Here is a 25,834-nt window from a genome sequence, read left to right as displayed (position 1 = left end):
TTATTATTTACAAAGCATGTACCGGGAAGATGATGTTGAGAACAATAATAGGTTTTCTACTCTGGTATGTCAGGTATCAAACATATCTAAATTTATTAGAGTATCATCAATTATGGTCAAATTACTGAAATGTCAGGGAAAGTCTCCTAGTGCACCACAATCTTTAAATTTTCTTTCAAGCTATATTTAGAAACATAGAAAGGAGACTGGTTAGTTCGCTCAGCATCTATTAATCCAAAATGCCACTGGTCTTTTTTTTAATAACTTTCTTATTCTCACTTTTATTGAGCATGAAAGAGACACCATTAAAAAACAAACAGAATAGTCACCCCTCAAGTCTGTCCAGCTTCCTAATTTCACTCCTGAATGGACTAGCTCCATTTTTAAGACTGCTCTTCCATATTCTGGATTATTTCATTAGACAAAATGAGTTCTCTTTGATACTTCTCAATTGAGTACTTCCATTGTTTTAAATGCATCAATCTGATCATTGATTACTACTTAAATCCTAGATTTCCCTGTTCATCTGCACTTTTGTGTGACACTACAAAATATATTATCTCATCCCAATATACATCAGCCACTCACTTTGGCCAATTGTCTGGGAGGCACATTTATCTTAGATGATGGGACAATGGACAGTATGGGGTCAGATACTTGTTATACTTTATGTCTAACATTTGAGTTTCTTTACAGTCTGAAACAATGCAGCCTGTTTTGCATCACTACCTGAGACAAATTTCTCCCCTTCTGTTTTCCCAGTGTCTTTTACCCATTGATTATTAAATTTGGCTATTGAACCATGGAGGTTATGGACAATTGTTTGGAGGTGTCTCCTAATCTGTGTTGTGCCTGTTAACCAACCAGTATAATAGTTTTTCTTACTGATCAACTCATTCCTATTGTGGAGAGTTGGGATACTGGGATTCCTCAATGAGAAAATAACAGATCAAGAATAACATCTGAATTTGAGTGCACCACGATTAGGTTACTGAGACCCACTGTCAGGCCACTTCCTTCCATCATTATCTGATGGGATCTCAACTGTTTTTCCAGGCTTTTGCAGCACATGGGGAAATGGCGCATTCAGGACGTTTGATGACAAGTTTTATCATTTTACATCAACCTGCAACTACATTCTGAGTCGCCACTGCACAAGTGCCGCAGAGGATTTCAACATCCAGATCCGTCGAGGGTCAGATATTAAACTGGAACACGTATTCATCAAGATAGAAGGGGTCAAAATTCTTCTGGTGAATGGGACAATTTTAGTTCAAGATGCAGTGTAAGTTTTTTTTTCTGTACCTGCCCTTAACTTACTTAATGTAAACAAATCATATTGTATATCTCGTGCTCAAAATCATAAATTTTTGTTCCCTAGTACTATTGGCCATAGGAACAGAGTTTCTTTGTTTAAAGCTGTCATAACCTTGGCATTTTCCCTAAAATGTTATGCCTAGAATTTAACACAATTCTGCAGTCAAAGCATATTTAGTATTTTACGAAGGTTTTCACACACCAGTAAAGTTAAGGATCTAATGTGCTTTTTTTTAAAATTGCTTGCTCAATATACCCTGCCGCCATTAAAGATTTGTGCACATGTACCCCAAGAACTTAATGTTCCAGCACACTTGTACTACTCAGTATCTTTCAGCTCCTCTTTCTCCCTCTTCCTGCCAGAATATATCGCAAGCATTTTTCTATGTTAAGTTTCAGCTGCTGTGTGTATACTTATTTTTACCAGTCTTTTTGTGTCCTCCTGATTTTTTACCATTATCCCTAGCTTGACTTGAGAATAAGTCATCTTATTGAGCTATTGCAGTCTAGCTGTTGAAGGTGCATTCACAGAGCTGTTAGAGAAGAAATTGCAGGATTTTGTTTCAGTGACAGTGAAGGAAGGTGAACAAAGTTCAACATCAGGAGTGTATGGTGCTTGCAGGGTGTTCTGCATTCGTTGACCTTATCCTTCACGGGGCTATAGGGTATGGGTTTTGAAGTTGCCACCAAAGGAGCATTGATGAGTTATTGGTGTGCACCTTTGGCAAAACCACAGGGAGCCACTTATTACAGAATTCTCAGCCACTGAATTTTTATAGCCATTGTGCAGGCAGTTCTCATTTAACGTCGTGGTTCCATTCATCAAAATCACAGTTTTAATTGCAACAACTTTATGTGATTCATGGGTTACCAGAGAAATTAATATTAAAACTTGAGTTAGATTCCTTTTGAAAATTTTCTTGCCCAGAAAAAACAACAAATAAATTGAAATATTTTACTGGACATGTGCAGCACTGTGCAGTCCTCACTGAAATAGCTTGCAAACTAAAATAAATCACTGAATATAACAAATATTGCACAATTATTGCTACAGGTTCTGCACCTATTTTAATGATAATTTAACTGAAGTGTTCATCATAGTGTCATGGTGCACATTATTTCACTCGATGAACAAGGCCAACAGTTATGCACAAAATACTGCATCTTGTGGAATATTCCCTATATCACAAGTCACTGAATTTTGAAGTATTGAAGAGTATCTTGGTATAATTATTACTTGTAATACAGCTTCTTCATAACAAACTGCCACTGCAAACAGAACTTCTGCTTCTGTCTAATGTTGAAAGAGGTTTGCATGGGTGCAAACAATAAATTCTACTCCACTCATTTCTCTTTGGCTTTTCAGTTGTGTGATGTAAATATTACATGACAATGTATCAGCCTAATCCTGGATGTAGTTCAGGTCTTGCTGTAAATTGATATGGACTGGGTAGTACCTGAGGATTCATAAATGGTGCTGAACATCGTGCATTCGTCAACAACGTCTCCAATTTTGATGTTATGTTGATGAAGCAGCTGAAGATGGTTATATTTTGGACACCACTCTGAGGAACTTCTGCAGTTATCTTCGGAGGACAGGATAATTAGCCTCCAAAACCGCTACCATCTTTCTGTTGGTATGACTCCAACTAGTGGAGAATATTCCCCTGAATTGTGTTTAATTCAATTTTTATGGACTCCTTGACACTTGATCAAATACTGACTTGCTGTTGAGAGCAGTAATTGCTCCCTCAGCTCTAGATACTCTGTCTCTTTATCCCATGTTTAGACCAACGCTGAAATGAGATCAGGAAAAACCTAAACTAAGTGTCAGTGAGCGGGTTGTTCCTGTATACATTTCTCTTCATAGTCCTGTCAACTATGCTTTCCATCACTTTGCTGATTGAGAGCAGATTAATATGATGTTCATGCAAAGGATTGGTAGTGCTTTGAGTGTATGTAATGAGCCAACATCTTGCTCCAAGTTACGTATACACAAGCTAATTTGAAAATGATCTTAGTCTTCTAAAGTTGAATCTTGAGGTGTACATTCCTTGTATGAGTTGAGAGTTTAATGTCTTCCCAGTTTAGCTTGGAATAACAGCTTCATTCATAAGTAACTTCAATTTACAGGGTACGTCTACCATATCATGACAAAGTAATTGGCATCTATAAAATTGGAATTTACACACAACTTTCAAACAGAAAGCACACTATATCTGTGAACTGGAATAATGAAGATGCATTATGGGTGAGTCAGCGTTATCCAATAGTTTCATTCATTTTTACTTTTATTTTTTGATCCAGATACATTTATAATTCTGATATTCTTCCGAGGAGAATAATTTGTATCCTTTGGAAAAACATTTAAATCTGTGAATGTGTTCATGTATGTCTGTTTCTCAGTGATTTCTTTGTTATTGGTCGATAATTGTTCCCTGAAATAACAATGACCTTGAATGAATATTTAGAAGTCAGGCAAAGAAAATTTTCTAAAATTGCCAACAATAGTCTACATAAGTCAGTAGTAGATTAGATTTAAATAGTCTTCCTCATATATATTCATGTAGGGATTAATACATCTGTGAATTGATAAATGATTTGGATGATGGTCTAATGACAAGTGCAAAGGTTTAACTCTGTTCCCCTGTCATTCAAACTTTTGTTGCCTGGTTACATTCTGGTGGCTTGTTGTGGATTTATAAAGGGTATGTATCAGTTAGTATTTAGCCAAGTTGAACGTTTGGAGTAAGCAGAAGCATCATGTTTCAAAGCAATGATATTTGATCAGATGATTTTTTTTGTAGAAATGTTTCTTAGCTTGAGCAATTCCTTGGATCTGGAGAGTAGGAAACCCTTTAATTGTGTGTGCTGAGGACCAGTATCAAGTACTCCAAAACACAAAGAAACTGAGTCTAAATTTCCTGCTGCTCAACTGAAATTTCAGTGCTCTGTCAGCATGATGTTGTCAATTGTTAGTCATTTGATGACATTTACTGTTAGATTCATTCTCAGATGGCAGCATTGTTTAATTCCCAGTTGCCCTTGCCAGGCCATTTCAGGGGGCAGTTATGAGTCAAACACAATTCTATGGGTCTGAAGTCCCATTCTGGCCAGACCGAAGATTTCCTCTCCTGAACAAGTTTGGTGTACCACATGTGATTCTCTGACAATTCAGTAAGGCCAATTCGTGATGATCACTAATGAAATTAGGATTTTATGACAGAATTATTAACTAATTGAATTTAAATGCTCGCAGCTGCTGTACTGGGAATTGAACTTATGCCGTTTGAGTCTTAGTACTGGCCTCTGGATTAATTGTTCTGTAACATTGCCACTACATGATCATCTCTGGGGATTGTTGGTTTAATAGATATAAGTATGACAGAGATAGAAACCCATAATGTCTTGCATATTCTTTGTATAAGTTAAAACTGTCAAGCAATGGTTTTTCAAATACATGCCTAATACTTTGCAATTACTTTTTATTGTAGATAACTATCGATGATAAATATCAAGGACAATTGTGTGGCCTTTGTGGGAACTTTGACAAAAACAGCAGCAGCAATTATGGTAAAACAAATACAAGGTTGTTTTCCTTGTTAGGTTCGGATTGTTTTAGTTGCTCAGTGTTGTTATCAGACAATTGCTGACATGGGGATTCTCATTCCTGGTCAATATCATGCAGTGAGTTCAAATTTTATACTTTTTTATTACAGATTCAAGTTTTTTAAATGCAAACAAACTGGATGTTTTGGGCCACACGTGTCATAGCAACCCCCATTCAAGCCACTCATGTGAAGAGAGTTCTGTAAGTTTACAATCAGACATATCTTTTAGAAGTAATGATAACTAAACCTTTAATCTGATGGTCACAGCTGTAGAGATTCAACCATCATGTGGGTTAACCACAGATACATGTTTATTCCTTATCAAAGGTAGGGCAAAGTAATAATGTTACACATATACACACAGATTATAGATGAGGGGTGAGTCCCAGCAAAACATAAAAGTTTGAATTTGGACAAATCAGTCTTTGTAGGTCATTCACAAGGAGTAGATTGTTGAACGTTGTGGCCGTTTAAGTGGATGTCACTGGTAACATTGAGATTGGTAGTTTGATAATAGATTTTGAGATTCTTTGCTTTGCAGGTTATTTGAAGTTCTTGTGTCCTGGTTTCTTTCAATAAGTACCTGGCTGACAGACACTTACAGTGAGAGGGAGCCTGTTCCCTTTCTTTAACCTGCAGTAAACTGACGTTGTAATGGTTGGTTTCAAAACTGTGATCTTTATAGTGCATCAGTCCACGTTTTCAAACATTCGGTCATTAACAAACAGAGTAGGATTGAACTAGTGTTTAACGCCTGTTCCTGTGAATTCTTTAAAGAGGAACATAGGAACAAGTCTTTTGCCCAAACTATTGTCTTTTCTTTAAACCGTGTTCACTATTTTGGTTCTAATTGTTTATGGGTATCTGGGTGCGGGTTTATGATCAACTTTTCAAGTGAGTGCAGGGACAGTATTCTCTAGACTAGCTCAAAAAAATTCTGCAGAATACAAAATGATTTCATTGTCCTTATATTGTTTCATTCATGTAGGCATCTCATTAAATTCATCAAGTCCAAATTCGTCATGTACAGATGGATAAGAAGCAAACCCAAGTTAATATCTTTGTGACACAGATAGAAACTACTAATTTCACGCTAGTTTGGCTTTACCCTGGTATCTGGCTCTTTACCTATTTATTCCCTTTATCTCCGAATACCTGATGACTCACAAAGCCTCTCTGCAGAGTTCTGTTGACACTGGCACTTATGGTCCCCAAGGAACTCTTCACCTGGAAAGTTTGCTAAAGGTGAACATAGAGATCAATGTTTAACCCTCACATTCCAACAAAGTCTTACAAACACACATCAGATTGCAGTTCAGTTTGCAGGGTATATGCCCCTTTTATCTCAATCCCTTTGAAGCTTCCTTGACATTTCATCAGGTTTGATGTTGCAGGCTCTTTCTCTCCAGACAGTTAATTAAGTTAACCCACAGCGAGTTTGGCTGTATCTGTACTTTTCAAAATAAAAGCTCATGTTGGAAATAAAGTTTGATATGTCCATAGGTTACTGCCTGTTATGACATGTATCACTGTCCCAGCTTGCCCACTTTTTGCCTGTGTTTGGCAACTGGTAATTTCACGATGTTGATTAGAAACAGATTTAAAGCTGAGCCATGGTTATCAGGGAAGGACAACTTTGTTGATTGTGGGACTGGCGGCCAAACATGGCCCTCTAACGAAATGAAGGTGAAACCCACCATTATGAGGGTATCATGGATGGGATTGTGCATTTCTGTTGGAGCTCTGTTTGCATGAAATTCTTAATCCTCACCTTCCTGCTTCAAAAAGGCTTTGAATCCATCTATTCTCATGGTTCAGTCCTCCTTGCTATATGGAGTTGTGCAGGGTGCTGGACATTACTATCATTCTGGAGTCAATGCTGGTGCATATTGGACCTTCAGATCTGTCTAAAGCTCAGATATTGGCATCTTCAGTATGCTAACTGCTGGTTGAATGAAACATCTCATTGTTACATGGCTGGGAATCTAGTTATTTTAAATTTCATTGTTTGGTTCCTTCATAGCCATATTTGAAGCAGCAATGCTTATAGCTAGCTGATCTATTTATTTCAAGGTGTGAGATGCTCAGTGAGGTTGGGCTGGAACATTATTTTATCATGGAAACTCCCTCGTAATTTTGCACACAGATACATAATTGTGTTTGCAGACCAGGTGGAAAAGAATCCCTGACAAACGTTCCTGGGTGATCTGCGGGTGATTTGATTGCCCCTTGAGTGTAGTCAATTACCTCATTGCGCTTCAGAGAGGTCAATCAAAGATAGAAACCTGTCTCTCTCAAGACAATTTCTCTCTCAGATCTGAATGCGCTGCATCCCAAATTAAAGTTAATGTAATGTCCTTCTTCAAGGTGAGACTTGAACCTAGGCTACCTGATCCAGACGTAGGGACACTGCCACTGTAACATGAGACCTCCTAAAATGTGCTTTTAATTTTTATTAAATCATTTTTCTAATCAACCTATTCAGAAATGTTATTACACACCTCTGGGGCAGGTGGGACTTGAACCTGGGTGTCTCAGTCCAAGGGTAGGGACACAACCCTTGTGCCCAAAATGTAAAAAAAAATTTGACCTACTTTTCAAATCAACCTGTTCAGAGATGTTGTTATATACCTCAAGAGCAGGTACGCCTTGAACTGGGGCCTTTCAGTCCAGAGGTAGGTTCACTACCACTCCACTACAAGGTGGCCCAAAATGTGCCTTTAATTTTGACATTTTTAACTCTTTTCACTTGCTTCTCGCAATCTGCTTCCAAACCTATTTTCTCTTGGAAGACAAAATTGAACTTCTATCCATTTTTGTGCATGCAACATTAACATTAAATGGGTCAATATCTAAAAAGGAAACAAAGGGACCTTATCGTGAACTTGCCTGTGATCGTGAATTAATTTTATAGGAAAAGTAAAGAATAAATAAACTATGATAATTGCTCTTTAGAACCCACTGCCCACTTGCAATATTTGAGAATTCAGATTCATTTGGGTCATAGTAATCCAAAACTGTCAAGAAGTATTTCTCGTTACCAACTTCCCAGACAAGTAATGCTGGATTTTTTAGAGTCAATTGTGTAAAGGTATGTCAACATTTTGGTCCTTAAAGGATGACTGATAGGTTGATTTACTTTCTGGTTATTGTTGTGAACATGGCTGGGGAATGACTCAGTTTAGCAGATTTTCAGAAGTACAGCTGGATCAGTGTTTTGGTTACAGCAGCGAACTCTCGAAAAGGACTCTTTCTCTAAAAGCTTTCTGCCCCTCAGCAGGCTACACTGAAATGAACTCCGAATGTTATCTGAGCCAAGACATAAACATGAGGCTGAGGTCCAGTAAATCTGACTTGAGGCTTGGCTGCATAGTTAGCTTAAACTCTGTGATCTCTATGAAAAAAGGTGTCCTATTGTCCTTTTCATGACTGTCAAAAACATATCCAGGCACGGTTTCTTCTGAGAACTCTAAATGAACCAATTATTTTGACAGGCGTCCTGAAAAAAATGAATAATGAAGCATCTTCATGTCATTATCTTAATCTACCTGTCACCCCTGTCCTGTGACCTGACACAAGCTCCTCTCCTAGATTTGGCTCCTCAATCCTCATCTTCCACCTGGGTAGTGGACCCAATCTTCACCCCATTCTCCACCATCACCTGAACCTCCATGGGACTCAACCACACCCAAACCCTGAAGAGATACATGCATATCTTCTTTGGAAGTATGTGGCAACTAATTTCTCTTGTTATGAATGTTTATTTTCAGCAGTGTGAGGCAATTTCATCTCTATTCTTATCGTGCTTTGACAACAACATGATTGGGCAATACTGGAAGCTTTGTCAGGCAGATGTTTGCAGCTGTAAAGGACCAGGGTGTCAATGCGCAACTTTTGCGGAAATTGCACGGCATTGTAATAAAGCTGTCTTTACGCATTGGGAAAACTGGAGGACACAGACACAGTGTAGTAAGTAGTTTCTGTCCAATGTAAATAAAAGATTGATCAAGTTTTACTCTCAAATCAAACCTGATCTAATGAGTTAGTGTTGCGATAATAACATTTCAATAGTCAAATTAATAAAACTTAAACATTTTATCTTCAGCATTCCCCACCTGTCCAGGGAATCAAACATACAAGGAGTGTGGCCCTTCCTGTATTCCAACATGTACTGATCCGAATCCCCAACAACAGTCCAATGTGTGTGTGAATACTTGTAGCTGTCCAGAAGGTAACTACATGCTAAAGATATTGATGGTCCTGTTGATTTGCCTGTATTATTCAATTATTTAACTACTGCTCAATTCTTGTGACATTGTGTATTAACTGAAGAAATCTGAATTTATTCTGATTGAAAACGAAATGTGAAAGGGCAAAACAATAGCAGAAGCAACTAATGATGGAGATGGAGAAAGACTTTTGTGCAAAACCAAGATATAAAGTGCAAACCCATGGTTATAATGGGAAGACAGCATGCTTGACATTTAAACGTCACCAAAATTAAGTTATACAGCGCCAAACGCAGGGAATAATACAAATGTTGCTATTGAAAACCTCTGGCAAGTCTCCTCTTCCTCCTGGGAGACAGATAGTCTCAATTGTACTTTTTTTGTACTGAAGACACCAGGAGAGGTCCAATAGTAACATTATGTCTGATTTGACACAAATGTTCATAACTCAATGTTGCAGGTTCAGAGAACATATGTGTGAACCTGGGGCAGGGATGGAGATCACGGGTCTCAATGTTGCTTTTGTCTCCAGCCCGTGTGATATCCCTGACCCCCAACCAACACATAAGAGACCTCCTCATAGCAGACCTCCTCGTGCCCCCAGACCTTGGTTACTGGGCCTGGATAGACCTCCTCTATCCTGGTCAACTCCTGGTGCGAATTAAAAAGCACCTTTCTCTAACACTGGTTTAAAAGGTGACAACTCAACTTTTAGAGGAAGTGTTTTTGACTTTACATCTCCTGTTTTGAAGTTTCTGGAAGTACTACTGTTTTCATGTCTAATAGTGAACTGGTGCATCCATCAGTGAGGTCAAGGGATTTGGTAACTGGGAGACACCATGTCATTACATATGGGACGGATGTTCCAGTGTTTCTTGGTCTGCTATATTACTGAGAAACACGGTGGAGGTTGGCTAGCACAGAGGGTCATATCCAACATGTATTTTCAGAGAACACTCCTCATACCTTGGGATCACTGGGAACAAGCAGTAACACGGGCAGACACCAGGGAAACCTGCCTGATCCCTGGACCTCAAGTCTTGTAACACTTTCAGAATGGGAGGCAAAGAAAGACAATGAAAACATGGATTCATAGTTATACAGTACAGAAAACGTCCTTTGACTCATTGAGTCTGCACTGACATCACGACCAGTAAAAGTATGCAAATCCCAATTTCCTGCATTTGTCCCATATCCTTTTAATGTTATGATATTTGAAGTATTCATCCAAATATTCTTTAAAGGTTGGAGGGTTTCCAGCCTCCACTACCTTCCCAGGAAGTGTGTTCTAAATTCTGTAAAGTGAAAATGAATTTCCTCAAATCCCTTTGAATTTCCTGTCCCTTATTCAAAAACCATGCCCTCTCACGATTGACTCCTGAAACAAGTGGAACAGCTGCTCTGTACTCACCCTGTCCATACCCGTTGTAATTTTATACACTTCTGTCACATCCCTTTCTCGTCTTCTCTGCCCTAGAGAAAACAGTCCAAGCCTGTTTAGTCTCTCAATGGCTTAATTTCTCCACCCCAGGCAATATCCTCGTGAACCACCTCTAGACCCTCTATAATGCTATCACATCCTTTCTGTAATGAGGTGACCAGAACTGCACACAGTACTCCAGCTGTGGCCTGACCAATGCTCCAGCATTACCTACTTGCGCTTATACTCCATGCTATGATGAAAGCAAGTGTCCCATATATCTTCTTAACTATCCTATTCACGTACTCCAATGACTTCAGGAAATAACTACCCCAAGATCCCTCTGTTCCTCTAAGCTACCCTGTGTCCTATCATTCACTACATACTCCCTCATCTTGTTTTTTTCTTCTGAAGTGCATCACTTCACATTATCAGGGTTAAATACCATCTGGTTTGCACATCTGACCAACCCATCTATATCTTCCTGCAGCTTACAACCATCTTCTTTACTATTAATCACTCTACCAATTTTGGTGTCTTTGGTAAGTTTGCTTAACATTCCCCCACATTTTCATCCATATCTTTTATGTATATAACAAACAATAAGGTTCTAGTACTGATCTTTGTGGTACATTGCTGGACACTGGCCTCCAGTCACTCCAACAGCTTTCCACACTACCCTTTGTGTCCTGTTACTAAGCCAGCTCCTGATACATCTCGTCAAGTTTCAGTCTATTTGAAGTGTTTTAATCTCCTCAATCAGTCTCCCATTTGGAACTTTGTCAAAAGCCTTGCTAAAAACTACATAAAAACTACATCGACTGAACTTCCCTCATTCACCCACTTGATCACATTTTTGAAAAATTCTAACAAATTTGTTAGGCATGACCTCTGTCTCACAAAGCCATGCTGACTCTGCATAACTAACATGGGCCTTTTCAAGTAGATTGACTTACCTGTAAGCACCTGTTCCCAGTTACTGTAACCAGATCCTGCTCTATTTTAACAAATCCCCCAATCCAAAGCCATCATTTACAGGCCATCTTTTTGTATGTCCAGAACAAATTTGAACCATACTGTCTTGTGGTCAGCATTGCCTAAATGTTCCCCCACTGTTGCATCAAATACTGCCAACATCACAAAGGGTGGAGGTGGGGTGGGTTAGAATTGGAATTTTTTTTATGATGCATGTTTCCTACCTTATTTTGACCAGAAAAGAAAAGAAAACTCCAAACAGCAAAGTTAACGCAGTGATCTAATAAGTTTATTGTGACACAGTAGAGTTTGCACTGTATTCTCATTATCTTGCTCAGGTCTTCCCAGAACTTTGAAGGAGATGCAAATAGGAAATGGAAACTTCAACAATGCAATGAATGGAAAATCAGTGGGTGAAACTATTGAGACCATTTTCAGTGAAAATCCTGTGCTAATGTTTCAAAACCCTTCTTGACCAATGCTGACAGTATGACACTTGCTTATTTTCACCCAAGAAGGGAAAATTAGATGCAGAAATAATCCAAAATGGTAAAATTTTAGCGAAATGGAGATGGAAATATGTGAACCTGCAGACACTCCTCTAAGTTATGCATGATTCTGATGGGGAAATATATCATGCTGCTTCATAACTGCTGGATCAAAGCTCTGAAATTCCCTTGGTGCAGCCTCCTCATTGCAGACTGTAGTCATTCAAAATGGCAGGTCATCAGCACTTTCTCAATCAGAGGTGGGCAGTAAATGCTAGCCTTGTCAAAGCATCCATATCCCATGAATGAATTTTTAAAGAGTAAGCATCTACATGTATATACAATTTTGCTGTGTGTTGCGTGACCCTTCCTCCTAACACCTGAGTTCTGAGAAAGGGTCACTGGACCTGAAATTTAACTCTGATTTCTCTCCACAGTTAGAAAATTACAGCACAGTACTGGCCCTTTGGCCCTCGATGTTGCACTGAACTGTGGAACCGAATTAAAGCCCATCTATCCGACACTATTCCACTTTCACCCATATGCTTATCCAATGACCATTTAAATGCCCTAAACTTTGGCAAGTCTACTACTGTTACAGGCAGGATGTATCATGCTGCTACTACTCTCTGAGTAAGAAACTACCTCTGACATCTGTCCTATGTCTAACACCCCTCAATTTAAAGCTATATCCTATCATGCTAGCCATTACCATCCAATGAAAAAGGCTCTCATTGTCCACCCTATCTAAACCTCTGATTATCTTATATGTCTCAATTAAGTCACCTCTCAAACTTCTTCTCTCTAATGAAACAGTCTCAAGTACCTCAGCCTTTCCTCATAAGACCTTCCCTCCATACCAGGCAACATCCTAGTAAATCACCTCTGAACCCTTTCCAAAGCTTCCGCATCCTTCCTTTAATGCAGTGACCAGAACTGTACATAATGCACCAGAGTTTTGTACAGCTGCAACATGACCTCATGGCTCCAAAACTCAATCACTCTACCAATAAAAGCTAACATATCATATGCCTTCTTAACACTCCCATCAACCTGGCTTGGCAACTTTCAGGGATTTGTGTACATGGACCCCGAGATCTTTCTGCTCATCTAAACAGCCAAGAATCTTACCATTAGCCCAGTACTCTTTATTTCTGCCAGACCTGCTGAGCTTTTCAGCAATTTCTATTTTTGTTTCTGATTTATACAATTTGCAGTTCTTTTGGTTTTTATTTATATTTTCTCTGACATTAAAATTTCTGCAGTACTGTTGAAACTGTACCCATAATAAGAGTATTGCAACATTTTGCCTCCTTAAACAAAAAGTGTGTACATTGCCTTGTGAATTAATGTTCTTGTATATTAATGTTTACTTCTTTAAGGGAAAGTTCTGGATAATGTAAGAGGCACTAACAGGTGCATTACAGAGAGTGTATGTCCTTGTGAATACAGTGGGCAGATCTATCAAGTTGGAGAGATCAGAAACACTTCGTGCCAGTCATGGTATGGTTTTCAGTCCATTTACTATCTATTGCCCTAAGTGTGCCTGTATTTCTGTGGAACTACAATTATTTTGTTGTTGCTTCTTCTTTTCAATCACAGCGTTTGTGAAAGTGGAAAATGGACATGCTCTTACCGCCACTGTCCTGGGAGGTGTACCATTGAAGAAGCAACATATTTTACAACATTCGATAACACCTTCTACAGTTTGGTCGGAGATTGTTCGTACTATGCAGTTTTAGTACGTGTGGCATATTAACTGTTGAAAATTAAGTTTACAATGTTAAATCAATTAGTTTTATTTTAACCATTTTCCTTTCCCAACAAAAACAGACAAATGACTGGAATATCGAGGTAACGATCCATCAGTGTCAAGCAGCATTTAAGCAGGCATGCTTGCAGCGTGTTACCCTAATGAAGAATCAGGTGAGAATTTGTCCAGACATTTCTTTTTATTCTTCATTTCCATCAATATTATCGCTAAACTGCTGAATTAACATGTCTATCTTTTTTATAGACCAACATTGTCTTCAACAATGATGGCAATATATACTTAGATGGAAATGAAGTTGCAAGTCCTCTGAGAACAGGTTAAAAAAAATCTTTGCTCCATTTTATGAGATAAATAACTAAATGATTAAAGTGAATTAAAAATGTACTTTTTCTATTCAACAGGAGAAATAATAATATTTTGGCAGTCCTCACACTTCATTCAAGTAGCAACAACATTTGGCCTGAAAATGCAAGTGCAGATTGATCCAGTTATGCAGCTTTACATCTCGTTGTCTGACGATGCGAAAGGAAGCACCAAAGGTTTGGCTCAGAAAGAGGTTCTCGTTGATAAAAGACTCAGTTTACAGCTCTGCCTTCAAAGGGAAAAACTCAGAGTTGAATTGGCTCCACACATTAAACAGCTTGATGACATTTACACAAAGCTCCTTAGCTAATACTTTGAGTGAAGAGAAAACTTTGCCTGGCATAATTAATAGGCTGAGAGCAAAGTGCACATTAATACGGCAAAGCCCCCATTTCCAGTTGCAACCTCATGAGATCCATGGGATTAAAAGAAGGGGCCAATGTTTTCCATGCTTACTCCATTCAGAATATAAGATTTAACCATAAATAATAGTAAATTAAGCAATTATATAAGCTTTAGATACAAAATAAGATATACTTTGCACCTTTCACCTCTTTTCTTCATGCTATACATTGTAACAGTTGCATTCCAAACCTTCTGAGCCTCTTCTGCCTTCCCCTTCTTTCCTCTTTACTATGAATAGATTAGCAAAATTGCAGCTTGCTGCTGTATTCTGCTCTCTTCCCCAGATATGGCAGGCTCTCATTGGTGATACTACTCAGCCTCTATTGGCCATGGCCCATTCTCCATTCAGTTGCTCTGCCTCCAATGGTTACTTTGTGTACAGCCCATTTTGTGACCATTCCAACTCCTTTACTCTGTGTCCTGGTTTTCCACCACGTTTATGGGCAAAGGATTGGGAAGTTTCAAAGGGATTGCTCAATATAATATGATTACAATAAATGATTTTGCAAATGAGGTTTGGCAGTCCTCAAAGTTCATTCAAGTGGCAACAACATTTGGCCTGAAAATGCAAGTGCAGATTAATCCTGGCAAACGTCCTAACACAGCCATGTTAAACACAGACATAGATGTAAACTGCCATAATATATTGATATTTCTGAAATTTGAACTCAATTTTGCTTCACAAAGCTATATGAGTCTGATTAAGTTTCCTTATCTCCCAATTAAATATTGTAGAACTTTGAAAGTGGTCAGAGTGGATGTGATGTAACTGCTCTCTTGAGATGATCTGTACTGTTTGTTTCCCAGGTTTATGTGGCACTTTCAATGATGATGCCGATGACGACTTCCTTTCTGCACAGGGCATTGTGGAGAGTACACCCATTACTTTTGCGAACTCCTGGGAGACTGAAGACAGTTGTCCTGAAGCAACAATACCTTCTCCTTGCATCAGTTCAGAAAATGGTAACGATCCATTACAGTAATAGTCAGTTTACTTTGGAATTTTTAAAAATTAAGACATCAAAGTAAATCATTTGAAATTCAAGTTTGATAATGAGGTGATTTAGGAAAGTGCTCTTTCAACTACTGTTGGAATTTCAACCTGGTGCAACCAAATGGAAAGGTCTTTTCTCTATTGACGACAAGGAGTTTTTTTCAACAATGTTGCATTGATTTTAGGTTACTAAAGCATTGTCTTCAAGAAACAAACCCACAGCATAAAGTTGCTCACAGTCCTTTATACATTTCGCAATGACCAGCAGTATCATTAAAAGAAGATGGTTGATTTTGGATATGGAACCATTCAAATTTGGCCTGTGTAGTGTTGACATCCAGGCACATTGTTGAGGCAAACTACTGTTTCCACTGCTTAATGAATTGATTACATGAAAGTATAAACTCAAGGTGGTCACTAGAAGCATATTGTGGGAAATCTGTAGTAACATTTTGTGTCAAAATGAATTTAATACTCAGGAGACCTTAATATAAATGATATTGGAGAAGAGGCAATCCAAGCAATTAAGAGAAATTTGGATACATAGCTGAATCAAAAAATAATCAGAAAAGGAAAAGAGTCTCCCAATGTATCAATGCTCTACAATGCTTATCAACTGGCATTGGTAATGTTTCCTTAATAAATATGCTTTTTAAACACCTCAATAGAATTGATTCTTAAGTAGATAAGGTAATAATTTTATCAAATTGTCTCTTGAATAACTCATATACATAATTTATAAATTTCTTAGTTGAGGTGAGTTTTGACACCTCCAGTTTTGAACCACATCGACCGAACAAATGTCTTAATTCTTAATCCATGATATAACAGTTCTATTTTAGCTTTTTCATATCTAAAACATTATCTATATTTGTCGCCCTTGTGTGTCCTGCTCAAGTCCTCTTTGAGACAGAAATGCAGGCTAACTTACTCTTTGCTCAGTCCTTGTAACTGAATGGTAGAGCCCTTTTATATCAGTGCTCAACCCTGCATTCCAACCCTGCCAGCTGGTGAGAGCAATGGAAGATCAGGGACCGCAGTGCACTAAAGGCACTTGAGAACTAGATTCAGTTGGTCAGAAACTGGTTTCAGGGAAGGGTGTGAGGAATGAAGGTGGGGACATAAAATCATTGAGAATGGAGACTGGAGGTAGGCTGGTTTTGAGTAAATCAGAGACTGGGAGGTACTCAATTTGGGAATTGGCAGGATTGAAAGTTGAAGGTCTGGGAGTTGGCAGGCACATTCCTGTTCCTCCTGGTTTCGCATTCATATAACTGCAACACGCATTCATATAACTGCAACAAAGTCATACCTGGTGACCCCAAGACCTGGTACACATAATCAGGTGTGGTATACCCAGTATACCTATTTAAACCCTGCACAAAGACTTACAGATTATATTGGAAGAAGGTAAGAGTGAAACATTCCTGATCTTTGTTGTACTGCCATGGTCTTACTTTGTTACATAAAAATGGATCTTCAACGATCACAACACATTCAGATTCGCAAAGCTAATTTGACAGGGACAGTGTTAAGACATTCGTTTTAACAACTGGATTATAGATTCGAGTACCTCAGGAAATCTGAAGGATGCTACTGCATCTAACTCTATTGTACACCCCCAGATGTGGGCCATTCATCCAGGGAAAATATCAGCCATTATCTCTTCCAGTACTTTTTCTTTATTGCTATTAATTTCTCTCCCTCATAAGAAACTCAATTTCCCACAGTTCATAGGATATTCTTTGTGCCCTCAGCTATGAAGATGAACAAAAAAACACATTGCATGACATGTCCACCATATTCTTATTCCTCATTATAATGTTCTGTGTCTCTGACGTGGAAATGTTCAGTTTCACTGTCACTAACCTCTTTCTTTTCACTGATGTAGGTGTTTTTTTAATGTAGATAATAAAACGTGATTCAATATTACAGGTGTCAAAACTCACCTTTACTAAGGAATTTATAAATTCTGCATTTGGGGAATTCAAAAGACAATAATAAAATTATTTCCTTATCTACCTAAGAATCAATTCCACAGAATTGTTTAAAAAGTATATTTCTTGGACTCAATATAGAATCAATGGTACAATTTCTTGCTTTGATTTTTATTTACCAACTGACAAGCATTTCTCCTCAGAAAGTAGAACTCTAAGCTGGCATACAGGTGGTTCTACTGTAATGTATGTTCCATCAATGCAAATTCAATATAACATGATTGACAAATTGGGGACACTATTTCTAAAGCACAAACTTTTAAAATGGGTGTTGGCTCTAAAGCAATTACATCACCAATACTTTAAACGCTATCACTAAAGCATGATTTTTCTATAACATGGGGTTACACAAGAACTATGGAACAACTCTTCGTGAACAAGAGATATGAAAGTGTCTTTTAGTCTGAGAATAAATAAGAAGACTCGATTATACATGTTAATGTTTGGATACAACCATTAAAAAATAATGACACTTTGAAACTTGATTACAGAAATCTACGCCAAGCTGCATTGCTCCCATTTAAAAGATCCAGCAGGTGTATTCTCTATTTGCCATTCGACAGTGGATTACATGAAATACTATCAAGTAAGAGTTCAATCTTATAAATTCTGTCAGTTGTTATCACTTGGTCATAGACGCAAGTCACACTCCAGAGACCTCACCGTATAATTTAGGTTGCTACTTCATTGCAGTAGAGAGGGTGTGCTGTATTATCAGGCATCATTACCCTTCACAGGTGAACATTTCAAATAGGAATGGATCCTCATAGAGGCAGGGAGACTCATGGAGGTGTGAAAATGGTAGCCAGGACCCAAATGTGAGATTCCTATTTCCTGCTGCCTCAGTTGTCTTCAGAGCAGGTGAAGGTTGTGAGCTGATATCCTGTTTCCCTAATTGGCTGGCTCCGTTGCAGGGTAGGCATGTTAATGATAGGAATGGCAGAATGTAGAGAAGCATATCTTAGAATGGAAGATATGAAATGCCAGTGAAGTGGGTAGAGGGACATAGCATGGTGTAGCAGTAATGAGAGGACATGAGATTTGCTGCATGTGGGTTATGGAGGTTGGGCTCATTAGATGACAGGGATAGGGCATGTGTGTATGGGGAGGGCTAAAGGATCCTACTATTATAGGTGGGAGGAATTTCTTTCACACTGATATGGGTGCATCAATCCAGGAAATACCCTGACTCCTAGTAACCAGCTTGAAGGTGAAAATTCAGTCCATGAATTTCCTAATGGTGCTGGCCAGCAGTTAGCCCTCAAACAGCATCACGAATGCATTTAGTCTGATAATTTATGGTATCATTTGTGAAATCTTACTGTGTGGAAAGTGCTTGGCGCTCTTAACAAAATTACAGCAACACACTTAATTGGCTATAAAATGCTTTTAAACATCCCAAATTAAAGAAGTGCTTTATAAATGCAAGTATGATTGCTTTCTTTCTAGTTAGAAATTATGCATAAAGTCTTGATAATTGTGATAATTGATGGAAAGTCAATCAGCTGAAGTTTTATTAATTTGATCAAGGGATGTGTGTGTGATAGGCCAGGCCAGCATTTATAGCCCATCCCTAATTGTCCTTGAGAAAATGGTGAAAAGTTGCTTTTCTGAACCGCTGCATTCCATGATGTGGGGTCATTATGCTCCCAGTAATGTTGGGAAGAAGGTAAATGAATTGTGGCCTAGTGATATGGTTCCAAATCAGCATGGTGTGGGGCTTGGAGAGGAACATGCAGGAGATGGTGATTTCATTTCACTTGCTACCATTGTCCTCCGAGGTGGCAGAGGTTGCAGGTTTGGAAGGTGCTGTCAAAGTAATGCTCCAGAATAAACTATAATGCAGTACATCTCATGTACTCTCTGTTGAGTATTAATAAAGAATAAGACAGCACGGTGGCTCAGTGTTTAGCACTGTTGCCTCACAGCACCAGGGACCTAGGTTTGATTCCACACTCGGGTAACTGTCTCTGTGGACTTTGCATGTTCTCCCCGTGTCTGTGTCCTCTGGGTGCTCCAGTTTCCTTCTGCAGTCCCAAGATCTACATGTGAGGAGGCAATCTAAAGTGCCTGCAGTGTCCAGTGATATGCAGACAGGTGAATTAGCCTTGGAAAATGCAGGGTTAAAGGGAAAGGATGAATCTGGGTGGGATGCTCTTTGGAGGGTTGGTGAGGACTTTATGGACCGAATGGCCTGTTACCACCGTGTAGGCCTTTTATGATTCTATAATGAACAGAAGTTTATTACAGAATAACTCACACAGAAACAACACATCAAAATCTACAAAACTGAATTACGATCATGTGTACCATACATTGTGAATGGAAATTAAAAATAGAATTTTATTACACAAATATTTCAAATAAAGTATGATTGTTTTAACAATTAGCTTTATTTACTCAGATGTGTGTAGCTGCTACCTGTGCCTGTGAGAACATCATTGACTGCCTGTGTGCAGGATTGGGAGCGTATGTTCACGAGTGTGCAGTTCATGGTCTCATCATCAGAAATTGGAGAAAAGACATCTGTGGTATGCTATGATTTTGCTTATGTTTAGTAAAATGAAATAAGGAAATTAAAAATACAGGGGCAACTTGATCTTGGTGGATTCTCAAAAAAAGGTAGAATTGCTTTCGTTATCTTTTACATAGGGCTGCAAGGTTTTGTGGTCCAGCAGTAGTACCTCTGTCTGTGGTCTGAAAGGCCTGTGTCAAGTCGCACCTGCCCTAGGGTATGCCATAACAAAACTGAACAGGTTGATTAAAGTAACTGCATTAGGCCTATACTCAATGGAACTGAATACTGTGCAAAGTATTTAATGAACAATTGCTGTGACACTGACTATCACACTCTCTAAAAGTTTCATATATTTTTTTGATGAGGTCACATCTCTTCAAAGCTCCAGAGAATATAAACTCCTATTTCATATAAACTCCCCACATTTTCTTAGCAATTTCCCACCTGCTGATGTCAGCCTAACTGACCTGTTGTTCCCTGTTTTCTCTGGGCTCCTTTTCATGAACAACTGGATTATAGATTCTAGTACCTCAGGAAATCTGAAGGATGCCACTGCATCCATCTCTAATATACACCCCCAGATGTGGACCATCCATCCAGGGAAGATATCAGCCATTACCTCTTTCAGTACTTTTTCTATATTGCTATTAATTTTTCTCTCAAATAAGAAACTCAATTTCCCACAGTTCACAGGAACTTTGCACCCTCAGCTGTGAAGATGAACAAAAAACTAATTGCACAACACCTCCACCATTTTCTTATTCCTCATTATAGTGTCCTGCGTCTCTGACTTGGAAATGTTCAGATTCACTGTCACTAACCTTTTCCTTTTCACTCATAAAAATGTTATTTTTCATTTAGATAAGCCATGTCCTAACACTCAGGTGTTTGAGAATGATATGAGGACCTGTAACCGTACCTGTCGATCATTATCCCATTACGATTATACCTGTGATGTTAGAGATGTACCAGTTTATGGCTGTGGCTGTCCTGAGGGGAAGTACATGGATAATTCTGGAGAATGTATTGATAAAGCAGACTGCTCCTGTTACATGGGTGAAACAGTTATCAAAAAAGGACAAAGCGTGACTCTGAATGGTAGAATCTGGTAAGTATATTAGATCATATTCTGCAAACTTTGTGTGAGCTATCAATTAAAGATATATAAAAGTATGATCCTGTTTTATTTCTATTTAGCACATGTGAAAATGGGAAACTTTCCTGTCCTCTCATTCCTACCACCACCCAGCCAGGTGAGCTGTTGCTTCCATTTCTTATAATGTTATCAGGAGGAACTGAGATTAAAAGTTCAATCAAAACTGATGATAATGGGATTTTCTTTCTTAGGATGTCTGAATGGGAAGGTGTACAATGATTGCACCAAAATCATTGTCCCTGGAAAGAGCAAAGCAAAGACATGCAGAAGTCGAAATGTCCCATCGGTAAGTGACAATTGAGCATTCATCAATGTCTTGTTTTGTGGGCTTTAATTTTACACAACTGTTGTCCCAATGAGAACTGATTTTGGATGGCACGACAGAATGAAATTAGTAATGTGATGAGGAACTGTGATCGACGCTTTGATTTTAACTGACTGAAGCCTAGCAATCTGAGAGCACCTCAGGTATAGTCTCACATTAGAGTTTCGTAACTGGTGCAAAACCAGTGGTTTATTGCAAATTACCCAGAAGACAGCTAAGACTCAGTTACATTTCTTTGTGTCTGGAGTAGGTATAGGCCAGCACAGATGGGGATGGGCGATGTGCTTGCCTGTAAGGCATTTTTAAAATTCATTTGTGGAATGTGGCGTCACTGGCTGGTCAGCATTTATTGCCCATCCCTAGTTGCCCTTTGGAAAGTGGTGGTGAGCTGCCTTCTTGAACTGCAGCAGTCCACCTGCTGTGGGTTGACCCACAATGCCATTAGGGAGGCAATTCCAGGATTTTGACTCAGCAACTTTAGTGCATTAAATGCACTACATTAACATAGATGCATAGTCACCATCAAGTTAGCACTTTGTTCCAGATTCAAATGTCAATTTCTCCTGTGTGGTGGTTCAAAGCCATATCCTCATTTTGGGTAGCATGCAATGCTATGGGCCAAGTGCTGGAAAATGGGACTAGAGTAGATAAGTGCTTGCTGACTGGTGCACACATGATGGGCTGAAGGGCCTTTTCCATGCTATTTAACTCTGTGACTCTCCGATTCTATCAGGAGGTGCAGCTTCTGTGTGTATCAGAATCTGTTTCTGATGATCATACATTACATCGTACAGTAGCTGTAAAATAGCACCATAAGTAGAGTCATAGAGTCATACGGCATGAAAACAAGCCCCTTGGCTGAACTTGTCCATGCCGACCAGCTTTCTTAAACCAAACCAGTCCCATTTTCCTGCATTTGACCCATATCACTCTAAACCTTTCTTATCTATGTACCTGTCAAATGTCTTTTAAATGTTGTAATTGTGTCTGCTTCTACCAGTTCCTCTGGCAGATCGTATGCATCACCCCCTGAGTGAAAAAGTTGCCCCTCGGATCACTTTTAAATCCTTCCCCTCTCACTTTAAACCTATATGCTCTCATTTTGGACTCCCGTATCCCAGGGAAAAGACCTTGGCTATTCATCCTAACCATGTTCCTTATGATTTTATTAACCTCTATAAGGTCGCCTTCAGGCACCTATGCTCCAGGCAAAAAAGGTCTTAGCCTATCTGGCCTCTCCTTATAACTCAAACCTTCTAGTCTCTGTAACATGCTTGTAAATGTTTTTATGAATTCATTTTAATATGTAAATATTCTTTGTTGTTGCCTTGTTACACAATTTCAAACATACGCTAACAAACCTAACTTTTCAATTCAGGTATAGATTATATATTTTAATTTTCATATTCCTGAAACAATATAATACTTAGCTTAGGGATAATAATTGTGTAAAATTAATAATTGCACGTTTTTGCAAATCTATATTGTTTATTTCCGAATGAATTTAACAAGCCAAACTAAAAAAAAATTGTTCCCTTTGATGAAAGTCAAATAGTTTGTGTGTCCCTGGCTGTGTCTGTCCTGGTAATCTTGTGGAAGATGACTCTGGAAGATGTATTGATCCTGAACAGTGTCCTTGTTTATTTGGAGGAGAAAGTCACAAAGCTGGTACAACAATCAAGAGGGACTGCAATAAATGGTGAGATTACATAATTGTCAATATTAAAAGAAAAGGTCTACCCCTCTTGTAGGATTTTGGACCATGTGAATGTTGCAATTTTCCAATGGCCTGGATTGAGTCTGTCTACATTTCTATATTCCATTTAGTCTGAAGGAATACCACTATCAACAATTTTAAAATGGCTTGCTTGTTGCTGGCCAATTTAGCTGGCCTCTGGTGACACTTCATTCATTGTAATGAATGTTTAAAATAATTTCAAAAGGCCAAGAAGATGAAATGTAAATTTGGGTTAGGAATTTAGAGAAAATAAAACAAAATAGACTACATATTTTGGTGCAAATTTAAGGAAATCAAAATACCTAAGACTGACTTGAACAGCACAATCATATTTCTAGACTTGATTGTTAGAAACGTGACAAAGTACCAAAATGGGCATCTCAAGCCCTTCTCAATGGCAGTGGAGATGGGGAATCAAAATTGCCTTTGCCAACACTGCTCAGAAAGAATAAAAAGAAAAGCTGATACCGTAGGGATAGGAGAAATATGATTTAATCCAGGGTACAATAAGCAAAAATACATTATAGCAGAGAGAAAATTATCAATGGTAAAAGGAGAGGAGGGGAGTTCTTTTTTTACAGGATTGATTGGATGCCATAATATGTCTCTGAAAAACAGCAAACAGGCGATTGTGTAACTGGCTTATGAACCTGGTACACAGGGATGTCTGAAACCAATAGTTGAGAATAACCAAAATAACTTCTTGTTACAACATTTAGTGCTGAGGTGACATACTGGCACTATGAGAAATGTAAGAAAACTTCATTGCATTAGTATTTGGAGGGTTTGTGGACTACTTCCTCTTTTTGAATTTATCTTGTTCCTTTAAGCACCAGACTATACAGGCACAAACAGTTTGAACATTGCAATTTCAGATCTGATACTCCCTTCCTAACACCACATGACTGCAGCAATTCAAAAAGGCTATTCCCTACCACCTTTAGGGCAACTAAGGATCTGCAATAAATGCTGCAATAACTAGGTATTGACATCCAAATCCTGTGAACAAATAAACAAAAGTATGTGATTTAAGCAATTGAAGTAAGTAGCTAAAAAAAAAACACAAAGCAACATTGTTCCCATTTAAAAATCCCCATGCACCTTGCCCTAGTTACTTTGCATCAATTAATTCTAAAGCATTTCTTGTAAGCACTCATGATCACTCTAGATTACTGAAGACATTATTGAATTTTACTGTTAGGTATTGAATCATTTTAAAATATGTGGATATACCTGTTCTCTGTGTATTTCCTCGCAATGCATGGGATTTACAGATCGTCTCTGCAAGATCAATGTCATACTCTATATTTTAGCTCTGAGTGGTGATTCTAATTTAATTAGAGTTGGCCATGCATGCTGCCCACGACAGTATAGTAACTCTTTTCAGAATGGCATACTTTGACCATAATGTCTACTTTTAGTTCTGTGCCTTTCAAGTCCTAGAAATTATTTGGAGCATTGCTCAGGAGTGGCTTTTTGATTCTTGGGATTCACATTGGTTAAAATAGTACATTATTTTATTTATTTTAATAGTATAACACCCTTTTGAAAATAGCATGCTTAAGGATTTTCATGCAAATTTATAACTGTTTATGATTAATATTAATATTGCCCGGCAGAAAAAGATACTCTTTGTGAATTAAATCCGTAACCATTTATCTTTGCAATGAAAATGGAGCAATCGTTCTGTTTGGTCACTAATTTTGTCACTATTCAGCGCTACAGTCCTGGAAAAATTAACAAAACATAAAAGCATACTGTACATTTGGGCAAAACCATATTGTGTGATGTGTAGATATTTGCCTGGTTCAGAAACATGATTCATAACTTTCAAATAATGAAATAAATCTAGAAATTTGGGTTGGAGCAGTCATCAGAAGTAGAGCTTTCATCCACTTGTAGAGAGGTTCTCTGTGGTTACAATGGCCAAGACTGTAACAGTAATGTTTTTAACAAAGTATTTTTCTTGCAGTCTGTTTAAGTCAGTTCAAGTCAGTTCTCCAGCTTAAGTGACATCCTTACTCGGGAGCTATTCAATAGGAAAGTAATTTAACTTGTAAGCATTCAAAGGTTGAATTGCTCATGAGTAATTTGACTTTCCCTCAAACACAACTCCCATTAATATAAAACATTTAACAGCACAAAACGTTTTATAATGAGAGATTAATTTGTCATACGTTTTGTATAAACATCTGAACTGTATTACAAAACAATATTACTTGTGTTTTATATTACAGCACTTGTGGAGCTGGAGTATGGGATTGTACCACCAAGTCTTGTCCAAAGACCTGCCATGTTCATGGAGATGGTCAATATCTAACCTTTGATGGAAAGAGATATATGTTTGATGGCAACTGTGAATATATTTTTGTTGAGGTAACTGGATAAGAGCAAATGCTGCCCCTGTCTTTGTAGTTTACTATATTCAATCAGGTGGGATTTCTGTATTTCTTCTAAACCACATTTATATAGATTTCACATGGGAATTTTGTCTTATGAAATGGTAATACATACATGGATATCC

General features: G+C 38.3%; 1 protein-coding gene across 9 annotated transcripts in view; it reads left to right on the top strand.

Annotated features, from left to right (window-relative positions):
* Nucleotides 1-25,834, top strand: part of LOC140466665 (mucin-5AC-like) — a 161,935-nt gene that overhangs the window by 7,641 nt on the left and 128,460 nt on the right. For all 9 annotated transcript variants that reach the window (XM_072562103.1, XM_072562100.1, XM_072562106.1 and 6 more), the window contains exons 3-21: nucleotides 1,057-1,285; nucleotides 3,451-3,568; nucleotides 4,812-4,890; nucleotides 5,037-5,128; nucleotides 8,699-8,897; nucleotides 9,034-9,159; nucleotides 13,423-13,543; nucleotides 13,643-13,781; nucleotides 13,874-13,966; nucleotides 14,058-14,130; nucleotides 14,216-14,353; nucleotides 15,390-15,545; nucleotides 18,065-18,159; nucleotides 19,978-20,104; nucleotides 20,953-21,199; nucleotides 21,289-21,344; nucleotides 21,439-21,533; nucleotides 23,120-23,271; nucleotides 25,548-25,686. In XM_072562103.1, the coding sequence (XP_072418204.1) occupies nucleotides 1,057-1,285; nucleotides 3,451-3,568; nucleotides 4,812-4,890; nucleotides 5,037-5,128; nucleotides 8,699-8,897; nucleotides 9,034-9,159; nucleotides 13,423-13,543; nucleotides 13,643-13,781; nucleotides 13,874-13,966; nucleotides 14,058-14,130; nucleotides 14,216-14,353; nucleotides 15,390-15,545; nucleotides 18,065-18,159; nucleotides 19,978-20,104; nucleotides 20,953-21,199; nucleotides 21,289-21,344; nucleotides 21,439-21,533; nucleotides 23,120-23,271; nucleotides 25,548-25,686 (2,474 nt within the window). The remainder of the gene's footprint in view (nucleotides 1-1,056; nucleotides 1,286-3,450; nucleotides 3,569-4,811; nucleotides 4,891-5,036; nucleotides 5,129-8,698; nucleotides 8,898-9,033; nucleotides 9,160-13,422; nucleotides 13,544-13,642; nucleotides 13,782-13,873; nucleotides 13,967-14,057; nucleotides 14,131-14,215; nucleotides 14,354-15,389; nucleotides 15,546-18,064; nucleotides 18,160-19,977; nucleotides 20,105-20,952; nucleotides 21,200-21,288; nucleotides 21,345-21,438; nucleotides 21,534-23,119; nucleotides 23,272-25,547; nucleotides 25,687-25,834) is intronic.

This window comes from Chiloscyllium punctatum, chromosome 44, assembly GCF_047496795.1.
Source record: "Chiloscyllium punctatum isolate Juve2018m chromosome 44, sChiPun1.3, whole genome shotgun sequence".
NCBI classification, from domain to species: Eukaryota; Metazoa; Chordata; class Chondrichthyes; order Orectolobiformes; family Hemiscylliidae; genus Chiloscyllium; species Chiloscyllium punctatum.
This window is presented reverse-complemented; position numbering and strand designations above follow the sequence as displayed.